Source organism: Eulemur rufifrons, chromosome 16, assembly GCF_041146395.1.
Source record: "Eulemur rufifrons isolate Redbay chromosome 16, OSU_ERuf_1, whole genome shotgun sequence".
Lineage (NCBI taxonomy): Eukaryota > Metazoa > Chordata > Mammalia > Primates > Lemuridae > Eulemur > Eulemur rufifrons.
Window position 1 is genome coordinate 77678880 of NC_090998.1, and position 17592 is coordinate 77696471.

A 17592-nucleotide genomic window follows, 5' to 3' on the forward strand; every position below is an offset into this window, starting at 1 on the left:
CAGACTCCAGGTTGAGAACTGCATGCGGCAAAATAAACAGGGGCTGGATCATATAAGGCTTGGAAAGCCACAGAGGGCGTCCCAGAAAGGCTTTAAGCAGAGAGGTGATCAAATCTGCACTCTAGAATGATCACTGCCCAATGGGAAGGGACCAGATTAAAGTGAGAGGAGAGTGGAGGCCGCAGGCTCAGTTCAGAGGCTGTTATAGTTATAAGCAAGCATGCTCTGATGTGACTTAAGTAGTATTGTTTTAGGAACCACTGGAAACATAAAATCTGGTTTTTTTTTTTTTTATATGGTAGACTTAGAAAAGTAATGAGGTTATGGGGGGGAAAAGACAAGCAAAAATGTACGCCCAGTGGACACCCCATAAATACCTGTTTCATTGAATTGAACGCACACACTGAAATGACTCGTGCGTAAATCATTCATTTGCGAAGAGGCATCTAATATTAATAGTTCCCTATCCTCGCCTCTATTTGAAGAAATCTTTGGATCAGAGTTCCCCAAGCTGGTGTCTGGGAAATCACTGCTCTGCAGGCCATGCTATGAAGAAGGTGTTGCATGACGTGGAGCCCGTGAGATGCTCTGGGAGGGGGACGTGTTTGCATTATTTCTTGGACTGACTTGATCACAGAATGCTCTGTTTCACACCACGTCTATTAGCATCACTGGGAACAGTCTCCTGCCAAGCCCTGGTTTGGGAAAATTCGAGTTCAATTCATTACAATGAAGTCTTTAGTTGGCCTGAAGTCTAATTTTATTTTATTTTATTTTTTTTTTTTAACTAAGAGATTATTCTGCCAGTGGAAAATAGCACCTCGGAGATCCTTCTAACTAGTCTCTTTCTGATGCCACAGCAGAATCTTTCCTAAAAGGATATCCTGTGTTTTCTTGGGGTAGGGGGAGGACAGAGATGGAGAGGCATATTATGCATTTTAAAAATAAAGACTGATGTATATTAGCAAGGTTTCAGATGTGTATCACATGCATTCTTTCAGCCTTTTGTGAGCAAGGCCAGCTAATTAAAACTTGTCTGCTGTGGCCTAGATCAAAATGAGATGCTGTTTTGCATTTGTTTGTTGCCTGAAAAGATAGGACTAGGTCAATAGAGTCTGCTTTGAGGTATATGGAAAAGACGTGTTGATAAACCCAAGGAACAATACTAGTGTGTGCTTTCTAGTTTCTATGGTATTGCCTTCTGGAGTCTTAGAGACACTGATTAAGATCTAAAATACGCTTTATATCATTTTCTCTGGCCTCGAGAGTAGGGGTTTAGTAGCATTTCAGGAGCCCTAGCGCAACTCCAATTTATAGCCGGCCATTTCTCCCTTGTTCAAATACAACAAAGCTTAGATATCAGCTGAGCATGTTCAACCCGATGACACAGATTTCACTAATTGCATTAAGAAAGGCTCTGAATGGCTGGTATTTTTGTTTGTTTGTTTGTTTGTTTTATGAGGAAAAACTAGATATTTTGCACTGAAATATCATTATATGCTCATTTTCAAAAGGTAGAGAAGAAAGGATGAATAGGTAGGTCTTTCGAATATGTGGCATATGTTCTACATGTGATACGAAGGGTGAGATTTTAGCTGATATGTAAATAATCAATTTTTATTTAATAGTTATGAGTTAAAACATGTGAGGTGCTGAGAACCGTGTGTGGCAGGTGGGAAGCAAAACAAAACTGACTGAAGTTTGAGAAAACTTGCCATTTTTTTCTCTTTACCCTCAGGAAAAGTTGAAAGTCCTTCCCCTCGATCATGGGCCCCAGAGGGTTAAGTGGATGGGTGTTGGAGCTGACCAGACGTAGTTTTCAACTTGATTCAGCCATGAATTAGCTCTGGGACCTTATGTCCTGGTCAGGGATTGCTGGTTGCAAAGAAGAGAAATGCAGTGAAAACAGCTTAGGTTAAATGGGGATTATTGTAGGGCTGTAGGAGGATCTCACGAGAGTGAAGTGCAGAAAGCAGGTCTGTGGTGTATGTTTGTGCAGCCTGCACCCTGGACAGGGGGACTCAGCCTGAGGCAGGCCGGAAACCCAGGCTGTGCTCCACGGCAGGGAGGGAAAGGTGTCTTAATGTAATTGTTTCCCAGGTGGGAGCAGAGGCCCTGCCAGGCAGTGCCGAGTGGAGCTTTGCCTCATGAGAACTAGAAAATCCTTTGCTAAGGTCTCCGGGCCTGCTTGCCCCACAGGGTCTTTCATCTGCTTCTCTCTGAGTCGGCTCCATTTTCCCAAGGCTCTCCATGGACTGCTTTCTTTCCTTTTCTTTCCTTCTCCATGGCTTCTCGCTGCCCTCCAAAGCTGGAGTTCCTTGAGCCTTTGCCTGGCCAGGGAGCCATGCGCCTGGCCCGGACTGCAAGGCTCCATGGACTTGTTTCAGTTCAATGTCCACTGTTGTCTAACTAGATCCTCTGAGTGTGGGTTGCTGTGTCTGTGTGTGTGTGTGTGAGTGAGACAGAGAGAGAGAGACAGAGAGAGAGAGAGAGGTCCAGGGAGGGACAGGGTGACTGGGTGAGTCTAGCCCATAGCTTGGCCCTCTCTCTTCAGGTGTCCTGTGAGCTGTGGTGCTCAGCAGGGGAGAGTCCCATGGAGGGAAGCTGGGATCCCCTGAGAGATAACTGTGAGCAGGGAGACAGGAACCGGCATTTCTAGCAATTCTTTGCTAACCCTCAGTGCCCTTATTGTAAAATGGCAATAAAAGGACTGCTTTAAAGATCAAATGAGATAATTTATTCTATATTAAGTACTTATATTAGTTTCCTTAGGCTGCCAGAACAAATTACCACAAACCTGATGGCTTAAAACAACAGATATTTATTCTCTCACAGTTGTGGAGACAAGAATTCCACAATCAAGGTGTCGGTCGGCAGGGCCTTGCTCCCTCTGACAGCTCGAGCAGAGCATCTTTCCTTGACTCTTTCACCTCTGGTGGCCCCAGGAGCTCCTTGGTGACAGCATCACTCTAATCTCTGCCTCCACCTTCATGTGGCTGTCTTCCCTCTGCGTGTCTCCTCTCCTGTCTCAAATCTCCCATAGCCCTTCTCGTTTAAGGACACTTGTCATTGGATTTAAGGCCCGCCTGGATGATCTGGGATAGCTCCAATCAAGATCCTTGACTTTTTCACATCTGCAAAGACATGGTTTTCAAATCCAATAGCATTTACAGGTTCCAGGGATTTGCTGTGGGTATCTTTTGGGGCCATTTTTTGGCTTATTACAAAACCTGACACAGTGCTTGGCTAGTTATAGTAATGGTTCATACATGGGGCCCTTAGGGTTTTTTTTTTTTTGCTTTATTTTTAATTTTTAAAAATTTTATTATGATAAGAATGCTTAACATGAGAGCTACCCTCTTAATAAAATTTTAAGTGTATAATAGATTTATTATTGACTGTAAGTACAATGTTGCACAGCAGATCTCCAGAGCTTATTCACCCAGCTTGACTTTATGTCCATTAATGAGTAACTCCCCATTTCCCCTCCCACCAGCCCCTGACAACCACCATTGCACTCTTTAATTCTACAAGTTTGACTATTTTAGACACTTCATGTAGGTGGAATCATGCAGTATTTGTCTTTGCGTGACTGGGTTTTTTCACTGAGCATAGTATCCTCTAGGTCCTTCCAAGTTGTTACATACTACAGAATTTCCTTCCTCTTAAAGACTGAAGAGTATTCCATTGCATGTATATATCACATTTTCTTTGTCTATTCATCTGTCGTTGGACAGTCGGGTTGTTTCCATATCCTGGTTATTGTGAATAATGCTGCAATGAACACAGGAGTGCTAATATCTTTTTGAGATTTTGCTCTCAATTCTTTTTGATAAATACCTAGAAATGGGATTGCTGACTCATAAAGTAGTTCTATTTTTAATTTTTTGAGGAACCCCCTCACTGCTTTCCATAGTGGTTGCACCATTCTACATTTCCACCAACAGTATATAAGGGTTCCAATTTCTCCACGTTCTCAGCAATGCTTGTCTTTTTATTTATTTTTTTATAATGGCCATCATAGCAAGTGTGAGGGAGTATCTCATTGTGGTTTTGGTTTGCATTTCCCTGATGGTTAGTGAACTTGAGCGTCTTCATACAGCGGTTGGCCATTCGTTTGTCTTTGGAGAAATGTCTATTCAGGTCCTTAGTCCATCAACTGATGATGAAAGCCAGCTCTCAGCAGGCCTATGTGCCCTGCCTCAGGTGTCATTTCTTTCAGAGGACAACAGCAGCCCCATCCCCTCAGAGAGAAAGGCATGACAAAGGGGCGATGTGATTGGCAATCCGCAGTTGGATCAACTAGGAGGTAGAGAAAGGGTCCAGTTCTCCCCCTGCTTTGGATGCTTAGGTCATTCTGTGGCTCAGGGCAAAGAGGTCTAATCTCTCTTTAGTGAGAAAATCAAGTCTCTACAAGCAGTGGAAAGAATCTAGTGTTTTGGCATCAGGCAGATGAGAGGTTTTCTCTCCCCTCTTCTTGCAACTAGTTCTATGACCTTGGGCAAGTCAATTAATCTCTCTAAGCCTCACTTTCCTCATTTGTGAAAAAAAAAAAAAACCCAAAAAACTAAAAATAATTACCTCTAGATATTTTGAAGATTAAAGGAGCAAATATATAGAAAGTACCTTAATGAAATTATGTCACTCCTCTACTCAAATCTTCCATCTCACTTTGAGTAAAATCCAAGGTCCTTACGATGACGTAAAGAGCCCTTCATCATTGGAACCTCTCTTACTTTACTCCTGTTCTCCTCCCGCTTGCTCCTTGCTCTTCAGCTATATGACATCCTGCTGTTGCTCTAGCGCACAAGACACATCCCTACCTCAGGGCCTTTGTACTTGCTGTTTTTCTGCCTGGAAAACTCTCCTCTCAGATAACCGCATGACTGGCTCCCTTCCTTCCTTTAGGTCTTTACTCAAGAATCACCTTCTCAGTGAAGCTTTTACTTGACATTCTACCTAAAATTTTATCCCACCTCACTTCCACCCAAAACTTCACATCCCCTTCTCTGCTATATTTTTTTCCCTCATCTCCAGTCACCATCTCGCTCAGAAGGTCCTTGTTTAATTATTTACTAACTCCACTGGCATCTTCATAAAGGCAGGAATGACTATGGGTGTTCACTGCTGTGTCCCCAGTGCCCAGAACAGTAAGTAGCACCTAATAGGCACAAAACACAAATCTGGTGAGCTGATTTGAATTAGATCGTTTGTTCCTTTTTACTCTTGAGCTTCAACTTCCTAATCTGTACGATGAGAAATACAGAGGAGCGTACAGGCCAATGTTACTTGGTCTGTGATCTTCTAGAAGGCAAAGGTGATTCTTGTTGAGTTTGTATTTACACTACCTTGTACCTAACCTGGCATTCAGGAGGCACTAGGTGAATGCTGAATAAATGAGCACATAAATGTGTAACAACTTGTGACAGGAAAATAAACCTTAATGGAAATGTATAAAACAAAGTATGTTGATAGGAACCCTCTTACTCCATATTTGCGTTTTGATATCAATGCTTTACAGAGCTGTTCATTCATTTGCCAAGTATTTACTTGTTCCTTCTATGTTCCCAGGCATTTGTTGTCGGTACTAAGACCATACGTCAATAGGACATGGATGCTATCTTAGTTTCTTGCCCCCCTGTGTGAGGAATGAACACAGGAACAGCTAATTTGAAGGCAGCATAGTGTGGGTACAGTGGCTGTAAGGACAGAGGTCTACGGGACAAGCCCAGGAAAGAGTATCCAGTTCAATTTGGGGTAGTCGGGAAGCTTTCTCAGAAGAAGGGACATTTACAATGAGTCTGAAAAGAATGAGTTACTTCACCTGGGGAAGAAAATGAGAAAAGGGACTCCAGCCCTAGAGAATCACATTTTCGATGGCCTAACAGTTGTGGAAGTAATGTTGTTGCCGTTGTCATCATCATCATCATAACAATAATGGCTGCTCACATGTATTGAGTCTACACTGGGTTCCAGGCACTATATTACATGCAAAATCTCTAAGCCAGAGGGATAACTTACCAGAAATACTCATGCCATTTATCCCCACACATCCTGTGGGTAGGTAGAGTGGGTTTTATTATCCTCACCCCAAATTGAGAGACTTGAGATTCTGATTCCCGTTGTGCTCTCATTAAACTGGTGTCTGAATAACTTAGCAAATAACTTAGTAACCCAAGAACTTATTTTTTGTTTTCTTCACAAGATGCTTTATTTTCTCTTTGACACGCATCACTACTTGGTGTACAAATAGATATATATTTATTCACATTTGTACTTATCTCTTTCTCACTAGAAGGTGAGATCTACGGGAGCAGGACTTTGTTTTGTTCACTGCTATATCCCAGGTATGCAGGATGCCCTCCGTCAATGCTTGTTGAATGACAGAAGGACCTCATCAGGTTATCGCATGGATCATTGATGAAAAATGGTGGCCAAGTGTTTTCTAACAAATACAACATATCTGATTTCTCATTTCCAGACAGCACAGTTTAACTGGGATCCAGAGACAGTGGGCCTTATCCACGGATCTTTTTTCTGGGGTTACATTGTGACACAAATTCCAGGTGGTTTCATTTCAAACAAGTTTGCTGCTAACAGGTAAGATAAACCAATGTAAAATGAGTGCTATGTAGGTTATAATATGGCTTTGTACCTTTGTAAAACCTGCCTGGTCAGCCCTCAATTTGAGGGTGCAGAATGAAAAACAGGAGCCGTCTCAATAGATGTGATTCACAGGTATTGATCCCAAATGACCCTATTCTTAAGTGTCTCTTTTTATGTACTTTTTCTTCCAATTGAATTTACCTTGCAACTCTTTAAGCAATTATGTGCTAATAAGAGCAATTGACTCTGAATCAGGAGAAATGGTTCCTGGCCCCTCACTATCTCATTGGGTGGCCTCTATCACGTCATTTTCCCTCCTTTTCTGGGCCTCAGTTTCCTCATCTGTGAGATGAAACATTGGACTAAATTTTGTTTCAGTTCCCTCTGGCCAGTGATGTTCTGTAATCCTATGCACTTGTGTTAATATTGCCCAGTACCAAAAAGGTTTTGTCATATGAGTAGCAGGTTTTGTCATTATGTCCAGATAGCAAGGCATGTCTTTAATGTCCTTGAGACTCTATAGCAGGTGTTGGAGCAATTGAAAGTGTCTGAGAACAGAATGAGCTGAGAACAGAAGCAGTGAGTTCTCTGTTGCTAGAGGTATTCAAGCAAAAGAGGATGGCCACTTGGGGGAGATGTTGTAGAATGCATCATGTACCAAAAAAGGAGTGAACTAAGTATCTCCAGGTCTCTTCCAGTTGTATTTCTCATAGGACTTTACATAAATGGATTTTGTGAAGTGCATTACATTTTATAAAGCAGTGTTTTTCAAATTCTAAAACAACTCATTCGATGGTTATGAAATCAGTATAGTGATTTACCAACGAGCATTTAAAAAAGAGAGAAAGAGAAAATAGAAGAGAAGATAATCAAATAGAATAAAACTGAATCAAAAATATTTGAGTGCATTGCACTCAGAGAACAGTAAATAATGGTTTTTGAAACTTGTTTCAGTTACATTTGTGTGCCTGAGGTTACAATGTAAAATATATTTTGTTTATGGGTCAAGGTCAAAAAGTTTGAAAGCTACGATGGTAAGATCTAAGTATGTATAAGCACAACTGTATTTACTTAATGTTCTTGTCTAACTTGTGTCTTTTACTTATTATTATTTACCTAATGTATTCTTTTTAAAAAGTGATAAAATATTGGCTGCTATGGTCTCCTTGGTTACTGCTTACACCTCTGCCCTAAAATGAAATCACGTGTAATCTGATTTCCCAGCATGTAAAAAGGGCTGAAGCATCATTAGCGTGTGTGTGAAGGGGAGAACATGCTGCCTGATCTCTTGTCCCAGGACACCCTGGACCAGGCAGGAAGGAGAAGGCCAGTGGTGCTGGGCCTAAGGCAGGTACACAACCTGCTTTCTGCTTGGCTGGTCCTAGGACACAAGATGCTTCTTGGCTGGTCAGTATCGCTTTCTGGGAAACAGAGAGCAGCTCTGGAAACAGGAGACACCACCTCAAACATGCAGAAGTCATGAGATAATAGGAAGGGTGTGTTGGGTGGAGCTAGGCAGAACTGTGGGTCTGTAGCAAGCTCATCTCAACCTGGTCAATCCCCAACCTTCCAGGACATCATCCAGGCAGGGCATCATGTGCTGCCAAAAATGTGTCCATAATTGGTCCAGAAACTAAACTTGGGAATCAAAGCAGCCCATAGTGCAGCTCAGGGCACACCAGACCGTAACACAACACTAACACAACATCTATTTCCCTAAATTAATTTCTATTAATTTCCACAGGGAGCTATCATGAATTGTTAGGTTTGTTTCTGGGGTTTAAGTATAGTGCCACATCCATCAGCGGACCTGTCCAATAACACAGTGCTTTGGTCTCTCAGGGTCTTTGGAGCCGCCATCTTCTTAACATCGACTTTGAACATGTTCATTCCTTCTGCGGCCAGAGTGCATTACGGATGTGTCATGTGTGTGAGAATTTTGCAAGGTCTAGTGGAGGTAGGAGATACTTTCCTTACAGTTTTCCATGTTGCTCGAGACGGCATGGTCCTTTGGAAAATTCAGCTCCTGAAGAAAACCTCCTTTGCTCAGTTTTTCCTGTCTTCCAGCTTGTCCTGCTGTCTCAGCTCTCTGGTTATGGCTGAAATTACAAATATTTTAATCAGAATGCCTTGTGTGATTTTATATTTATACACAATGAAGGACCATTCCATAATGATCTTAGAAGTAATCTAATCCAATCCCCTTCATTTTAAAAGATGATGAAACTGAAGCCTGAACCTACAGTTCACATAGCAAGGGCTCTTTCCACTAACTAAAGCAATTTAAATGGATTTATTAGTAAATCTGTAAATTTCTAATGGATTTATTAAAAAATCTCCTGATGTGGAGATTTAACTCGGTGAAGGCGCAGCACGATATAGAGCCGGAAGGTAAATATTTTGGCCTCGGTTGCAATGATCCAAGTCTGCTGTTGCAGTGCAAAAGCAGCCAGGGACAATACGGATACAAACGGGTGTCATTATGTTTCAATAAAACTTTTTGGAAACTGAAATTTGAATTTCATGTGCCATGAAATATTATTCTTCCTTTGTTATTTCTTTCTAATCACTGAAAAATTTAAAAACCATTCTTGCTTTGTGGGCTACATAAAAACAGATGGTGAGCCAAACTGGGCCATCGTTTGCCAAACTCAGTAAAGCAACGTTTCCCAAACTCAGTCATTCACTTTTAACCTGCGTCACTTTGTAATGTCCACGTACAACGTGTACTATTATTTGATTATTGTTTTTTCCTAGTTCAACTCACTTAAAACAAACAAACAAACAAACAAAAAAAAACCCTTATTCTAAACAACAATGTTTTTGAAATCATGGGTTTGATGTGCTAGTTATTAATACATTTTTTCCGAAGCATATTAGGATATATAATAATTATAATTAGGAATATAGGTTGTTATAGCACCTCAAATCCAACTCTGGTCTCACAAGAGGGACATACACCACACTTTGGGAAATACTGGTGTGGTGGAAAGAATGTGATATTAGCAGCCAGGGAGACTAAGCTCTATTCACTTAATGGCCCTAAGTCTCAGTTTCTGTTCTGTACCTCGAAATGAGAGGATGGACTGACCGATTGTGGAAGTACCTTCCTACACTGATTTTCTATAACAATATGAAATATAAATATAAAGACCTTTTCTCTCATTCCCCGCTATGCTTACATTTGAATTGTATTTGAATTTTAGCATCTGTACTGTGAGTCAGAAATAGCTGAATCACGCTATTTAGTGACTGTCCTTGTCCATTTGGGCTTCTATAACAGAATACCATAAACTGGGTAGCTTATAAACAGCAGAAATTTATTTCTTACCATTTTGGAGGCTGAGAAGTCCAAGATCAAGGCACTGGCAGATTCGGTGTCTGGTGAGGGCTCTCTTTCTGGTTCATAAACAGCGATATGTCTGCACATGGCAGAATGGGTGAGGGTGCTCTGTGGGGTCTCTTTTATAAGGGCACCAATCCCATTCATGAGGGCTTCACCCTTATAACCCAGTCATCTCCCAAAGACCCATCTCCAAATACCTTTTTTGCTGATAATCCCCATTAGATTGGGGATTAGATTTTAACATATAAATTTGGTTGCAGCGCACAAACATTCAATCTACAGCAGTGTCAATAAATTAGGCTTCTATATTGTACTCTGTATAAAGAAGCAACATCCACGTTTTAAACAGAAACAGAAACTGGAGTCAAATCAAATAATCTATTTTCAACCCTTCTGCCAGGGTGTGACCTACCCAGCCTGCCATGGGATGTGGAGTAAGTGGGCACCACCTTTGGAGAGAAGTCGACTGGCCACGACTTCTTTTTGTGGTAAGTGTATTAGAATTACAACAAGTTTCATTTAGGAATGCCTTTTTGGCTTCAAGTAGCTGAAAAACCCTACCAAGGACCTTAAAAAGAGTCTTTTAAAAATATATATGTAGATTTAGGGGGTACAAGTGCAGTTTTGTCACATGGACATAGTGTGTAGTTGTGAATCTGGGCTTTTTAGTATAACCATCACCCGAATAGTGTACATTGTACCCATTAAGTATTTTTTCATCCCTCAGCCTCCCTCCCACCCTCTCTCACCCTTCCAAGTCTCTAATGTCCATTATTCCATTCTCTATGTCTGTGTGTACACATTTTTAGCTCTCACTTGTAAGCAAGGACATGCAGTATTTGACTTTCTGCTTCTGAGTTTTTTCACTTAAGATAATGGCCTCTAGTTCCATCTATGTTGCTACAAAAGACATGATTTTATTCTCTTTTATGGCTGAGTAGTATTCCATGGTATATAGATACCACATTATCTTTCTCCACTCATCAGTTGATGGACATTTAAGGTTGATTCCATGTTTTTGCAGTTGTGAATTGTGCTGTCATAAACATTTGGGTACAGGTGTCATTTTGATAAAATGACTTCTTTTCCTTTGAGTAGCTAGGTACCCACTAGTGGGATTGACAGGTGGAATGGTAGGTCTACTTTTAGTTCTTTGAGGAATATCCATAATGTTTTCCATAGGTTATACTAGCTTACATTCCCACCAACAGTGTAAAAGCATTCCCTTTTCACCACATCCACACCAACATCTATTGTTTTTTGACGTTTTATTAATGGCCACTATGACAGGGATAAGGTGATAGCTCATTATGTTTTTAATTTGCATTTCTCTGATAATTAGTGATGTTGAGCACTTTTTCATATGTTTGTTGGCCATTTGTATATTTACTTTTGAAAAACATTTCTTCATGTCTTTTGCCCATTTTTTGATGTGGTTATTTGTTTTTATCTTGCCGATTTGTTTGAGTTCTTTGTAGAGTCTGGATATTAGCCTTTTTTCAAATATACAATTTGTGAATATTTTCTCCCATTCTGTAGGTTGTCTCTTTAGTCTGTTGATTGTTAACTTTGCTTTGCAGAAACTTTTTAGTTTAAGTAAAATCTCATTTATTTATTTTTGTTGTTGCTGTATTTGCTTTTGGAGGTCTTAGTCATAAATTCCTTGCCTAGGCCAATGTCCAGAAGAGTTTTTCCTATGTTTTCTTCTAGAATTTTTATGGTTACAAGTCTTGCATTTAAGTCTTTAATCCATCTTGAGTTAATTTTTGTGTATGGTGAGAGATACGGATCCAGTTTCATTCCTGGATAGCATGTGGCTATCCAATTTTCCCAGCACCATTTACTGAATAGGGTGTCCTTTTCCCAGTGTATACTTTTGTCTACTTTGTCAAAAATCAGTTGGTAATAGTTATATGGTTTTATTTCTGGGTTCTTTATTCTGTTCCATTGGTCTGTCTACCTTTATGCCAGTACCATGCTGTTTTGGTTACTATAGCCTTGTAGAATAATTTGAAGTTCTTTTTGCTTAGGGTTGCTCTCCCTATTTGGGCTTTTTTTTTTTGTTGTTGTTGTTGTTGTTGTTGTTCCATAAAAAGTTTAGGATTGTGTTTTCTAGAGCTGTGAAAAATGATGTTGGTATTTTTATGGAAATAAAATTGAATCTTTAAATCACTTTGGGCAGTATGGACATTTTAACAACGTTGATTCTTCCAATCCATGAGCATGGGATGTTTTTCCATTTGTTTGTGTCCTCAATGATTTCTTTCATCAGTGTTTTTTACTGATCTTTCACCTCTTTGGGTAAGTATTTTCCTAGGTTATTTGACTTTTTAATAGTAGCCATTCTGACTGGTGTAAGAGGGTATCTCATTGTAGTTTTAATTTTGCATTTCTCTAATGATTAGTGAGCATTTTTTCATATGTTTGTTGGCAACTGGTGCGTCTTTAAAGAGAGTCTATTTTTTGTCACATAATTCCAAAGGTGAGTGGTTGCTCATGTTGGGTCTGCTGCTCAGTGGTCTATCCAAGACTTGTTCTGACTTTCTGCTCTGCTGTCTTCAGAGTGGTAGCTTTTACCCTCCTGCTTATTCCATGTGCAAAGCAAAAAGCTTTCCCAAAGCTTCCTGTCAGACTTCCACTTAAAATTCCTTGGCCCTAATTGTGTCATGTGCTTTACTGACAGCAGAGGAGGCTAGGAGAGCAAGTGCCTCACTTTTCCAGCCTCTTTGGAGAGAAGGGGAAGAGAAAAGGGGTTGGAAGTGGTAGTTGGATTAGCCAGCAAATGACATTTGTGAAGGGCAAAAATGGGGGAGATGGGATCTTCAAGCTCCTTACTCCTCTTCTTTTATATGAAAACTAAAGTTCAATGATTTGCCCAAGGTCACAGAGCTAGAGAAAGACCACCTGATTTTTGATCTGGAACATTCCCTACTATATACTACTGCCCCATACACACTGTCATACAGACATTTTAATTAATTTTTGCCATTATATTCCAGATAAATATGAAATGGAGACCATCAATCTTACCTGAAAGTAAATGAGAGGCCCCCACCCCCCACATAATGATGTGACTTTAATTCCTGGGTCTTCAAACTTCACCTTGCTAAGGCTGCCTCAGTCCAAGCCACCCGTTTGGGACTGGCCCCTCTATGTGTGAGTGGGAGTAATCAGTGTTCTGAAGGGGTCACTTAGCTTCCAATCAACAATAGCAAAACGACAACTCATGCTGCTGCCATCAACACAGTTGTAAAATATATTTAATTTTTTTTTTTAAATGAGGAAAACGATCCCCAACCCCGGGCCATGGACCAGTACTGGTCTGTGTCCTGTTAGGAACTGGGCTGCAGAGCCAGCTCCACCTCCCCCCCAGCTCCACCTACCACCCCCTCCACCAAAGTGGAAAAATTATCTTCCATGAAACTTCCAACTGGCTACAAAGCAAGAGGTGAGCAGCGGGCAAGAGAGGGAAGCTTCATCTGTATTTACAGCCACTCCCCATGGCTGGCATCAGCGCCTGAGCTCCGCCTTCCCACCCTGTACACCTCCTCCCCTGTCGGTGGAAAAATTGTCTTCCATGAAACCAGTCCCTGGTGCCAAAAAGGTTGGGAACTGCTGTCTTAGGCCACAAAAGTCACAATGTGGCCTGAGCAGTAAGGATTGGAACTTAGGTCTGTCTGAACTTTCAAGTTAGCATGCCTTTCCTAAGACAAGCTAACCTGTACTTCTTTGCTAAGGGAAGAAATAAAGCTTCTTCTTTATTTGTGTGAATGTTTTTATTTATCTCTTCCTGCTCGCCCTTTACCTCCTTTAATTAATAATAATAATAATGATAACAAGGTATTCCTGGGAGTTTGGCATGCAATGTTCACTAATGTGCCTATTTTGTGCCTAGTTTGGCATTGCGTGCACAGCTGAGATGTCTTTACTTCTTTAGCCTCTCCTGTCCTTAGAGACCATCTCTGGCTTCTTGTTTGCAGTTCAAGAGCATCTCCACCCCCACCACTAGGCTAACACCAACTCTACCAGAGGATAAGACTCTACCGCAGTTGACCTTGTGGATTGTTAGATCCTTGACTTTTCTTACTTTGGACGGTTTATTTGTTGGAAGGCTTTTCATTTTGATCTGTCAGCAAGATGAGAATGACAAGCTGCCACTCCCCATTCTTAGTGTGTCTTTATAGCCCTAAAAGGGCTGATTTAAGAAATGATTTGACTCTCAGGGAAAGTTACCTGATCAAGGACACAGGCCTTATTACATTTTCCAGCTAAGGTGTGGCCTTGGTTTCAAAGAACAGCCAAGGGAAAATGTCATTAGAAGAACACCCAGGCTTGGGGCTAATCAGTTCTTAATCTCAAAAGGTACTGGAATTCGAAGGGTAGGGGTACCCCATGGTTTTATAGTTGAGGAAACTGAGGCTCAGGGAGGAAAGAAAGATTTAAATTCTCACGGCTAGTGAGGACAGAACTGGGGACCCTTTCCTCCCCCAATTCTGCTGCTCCCCCTCCCCACACCATTCAGTGATTATTTGGGGGACGGGGGGGGGGTGGGGGGGGAAGGGGAAGGCGCAGCGCTGCTGAGTGCCCTGCTGGGTCTGCTCAAGGGGCTGGGAGTGAGACGAGCTGATATTGGAGCCATGTCTGAAAGGACGAGGAAGAATTTTCCTGATAGGGAGAAGGACCGATTGGGTCACGCTGTAGTTTCCCCGGTGAAAGAATGCTTCTTGCTATGGGGAATTATTGGGTGCTTTTGAGTGAAGGAGACAGGACTGAATTATCAAGCAGGAGTAAGGGCTTTGGAGTCCCACAGACCCTGGCTCCTGACTGGGAACCCTGTCACTTAACACCTGTGTGACCTCAGGCAAAATCTACTTCCCTCCCAGTCTTGCTTTCCCCTTGTAAAATGGGGATAATATCGGTACCCACCTCCCCAGGTGGAGGAGGGTTAAATAAAATCATGGGTACAGAATGCTTAGCACAGTGCTTGGCACCCAGAAAGCACCAATGCATTCGTAGGTGGTGGTTTTTCACTAACCCTCCCTGTCTCCGGCATTCCTTTGCATCACCTAAAACAGACCCTACCCACCCCACCTCCCACTCTCAAGGCACTGGCCGGGGGAAGAAGACCACCTTCTCTGCTCCGGCAGCAGTCAGACCCACAGTCTGTTCTAAGCATGTGCCCCGAGGGCTTGCCTTATTGGTTTGAGAAATTCTGAGGTTTTTTATTTTTTCAAAGTGCTTTGTCATTCTGTAGATAATAATGGCATTTGGGTAACCTTTTGTAGCTTACGAAGTATCTTCACATACATAGTTTATTTCACCCTGAAAACAACAGCATAAGATAGATATTTCATTTCCATCTTATCTCTGAGGAAAATGAGTCCCTCGACTTCCTCAGGTGTCATGATGTTCAGATTCCAGAGCCCAGGTTGGACCTTTCACAGAGGGTCAGGCCCAGGTTGGAAAGATGTGACTTAATCTATTTCTCTGGAAGATCCCCAAACTCCCCTTTCTTAAAGCTCTTCCTTAGCAGTGGATTCTGGGATACAGAATTTGCTTTCATCTCTCACTTTTTCTGCAGCAAGAATTTTTCCATTCCTTCCGGGGTTGGGGGCAGGGTTGGGAATTTCAGATAGTTATTTTTCAATTCAGTTAATATTTATTGGGAGTTTGCAGGGCTCATGTTTCCCTACCAGATATCCTGCAGCTGCAGAGGATGGTGGAGGTCAGGTCACTGCCTCTATCCCTCATTATCTTGTCTAGACAAGATAAACATCCACACACAGGTAAGTATTTACAAAGTTAAGTATTTACAAAGTAAGAAATAAACTTAAAAATGTACCCATTCTGGAGGTGAATGGAGACAGCAGTCCTTCTGCCATCCTGGAATTTGTTTCCCAATTTTTTATATCAAGACAATAAAAAGCACGATCCTTTTAATAGTTGGATGTCTCTCGTTTAAAGACCTGGGTGAAAATCCAACGGTGAGCTTTGAAAGGCAGATTCTACATGTTCCTTTGCTTGCTATCTTCTCACCCAATATTGTGCCTGGTTGAATTTTCAAAATTTCTCTTTGATTTTTCTCAGCTTCTGATTTCATTCTCTCATGCAGTTCCAAATTGTGGTGCCTGAGCAATCTTTGTCTAATCCCTCCATGGTCCCTGGATGAAATTAAAGGGCATCCTGTTGACCGTCCTCTCCTAGATGCCCTGTTTTAAGGCACACTGGGAGTTTGTCTGTTTCTGCATGGAGGCAGTCTGACTCCTGCTCAGTTTGATTCGTCTCTGAATTTGCCACATGAACTCTAAATGGGTTGAAAAGCTTGCATGGTGATAGGTGAATTTCCCTCAATCTTTTCTCGTTCCAGGTTCCTATGCAGGGGCCGTGGTTGCCATGCCCCTGGCTGGGGTGTTGGTGCAGTACATTGGATGGTCCTCCGTCTTTTATATTTATGGTGAGTGATTTGACTTCATGAGTTCACATGGTGACTCACAGAGATGGTATTTTACCTTATAAGTGTTTGGCTAAAAGTTTATTACATGAAAATGGAGATTTCCAGGACGAATTTATCGTATAATGGAATATTTGTCTACCTGCGATTCCTTTAATGTTTATATTAAAGTTGACTTTTTTTTTTTTTTTACACAAGCAGAACATTATCTTTCTGTAAATTCCAGTTAATAACACCAGGAAAATCAACAAAATACTTTTTCTGCACTGAAATATTGTCATTTGGGAATATTGTAAATATTGAAAAATTTCAGGATGGAAAAAATTGAGACCATATCATCAAGCCTTTTTTTTTTTTTTTTTTTTTTTTTTAACTTCAGGTATGTTTGGGATTATTTGGTACATGTTTTGGCTGTTGCAGGCCTATGAGTGCCCAGCGGCTCATCCAACGATATCCAGTGAGGAGAGGACCTACATAGAGACAACCATAGGAGAAGGAGCCGGCTTGGTTAGTCTAAGTGTAAGTATAAATGGGTGGATGAAGACTTGCCTCTTTTTTATAAGTATTTCTCTCAGTGACTGTGTTGTCGTCTTACAAGAAAAAGATGTCAATAGCTTCACTAAAAATCTTATGGTATTTTTACTCCCTAGAAATTCAATACTCCATGGAAAAGATTTTTCACATCATTGCCGGTTTATGCAATCATTGTGGCAAATTTTTGCAGAAGCTGGACCTTTTATTTGCTCTTAATAAGTCAGCCTGCTTATTTTGAAGAGGTCTTTGGATTTGCAATAAGTAAGGTAAACACACAGATGCTTCAAATAGTCTTGAACTTTAAATCTCTTGATTCTACCTAGAATATCTTTGTGTAATAAAACAATTAAATTGCTGATCATAATTCATAACAGTTCTAGGATACCTGCTAGCCTGGAGGTCAGACAAGTTATGCACTCTGTGCATAGTACACATACATAGCTATTTAATTTCTTCTTAGTAAGGATCAGAGCTGTATTAAGCTGCTTTTAAAGATTTATGTTTTACCCAATCTCAAAGTGTTTTTGAAGCTAACTCAAGGACTGCATATTAGGCAAGGATAAAAAGATTTGAGGGTGTGGGTTTTCTTCTTTTCCTATAAACTACTTAGTGAGTAGCAGTAAGAGCCTTCCAGCTAATTTTGCAGACCACCTCT

At 41.1% G+C, this 17592-nt stretch overlaps 1 protein-coding gene across 2 annotated transcripts in view; it reads left to right on the forward strand.

The window, feature by feature from the left end:
* SLC17A8 (solute carrier family 17 member 8) overlaps nt 1–17592 on the forward strand; it is a 48971-nt gene that overhangs the window by 17859 nt on the left and 13520 nt on the right. Inside the window, exons 3-8 of one of the 2 annotated variants that reach the window (XM_069490497.1) lie at nt 6482–6600; nt 8449–8563; nt 10353–10440; nt 16320–16406; nt 16783–16922; nt 17054–17203. In XM_069490497.1, coding sequence (XP_069346598.1) covers nt 6482–6600; nt 8449–8563; nt 10353–10440; nt 16320–16406; nt 16783–16922; nt 17054–17203 — 699 coding nt within the window. The remainder of the gene's footprint in view (nt 1–6481; nt 6601–8448; nt 8564–10352; nt 10441–16319; nt 16407–16782; nt 16923–17053; nt 17204–17592) is intronic. The other variant, XM_069490498.1, reaches the window with a different exon arrangement.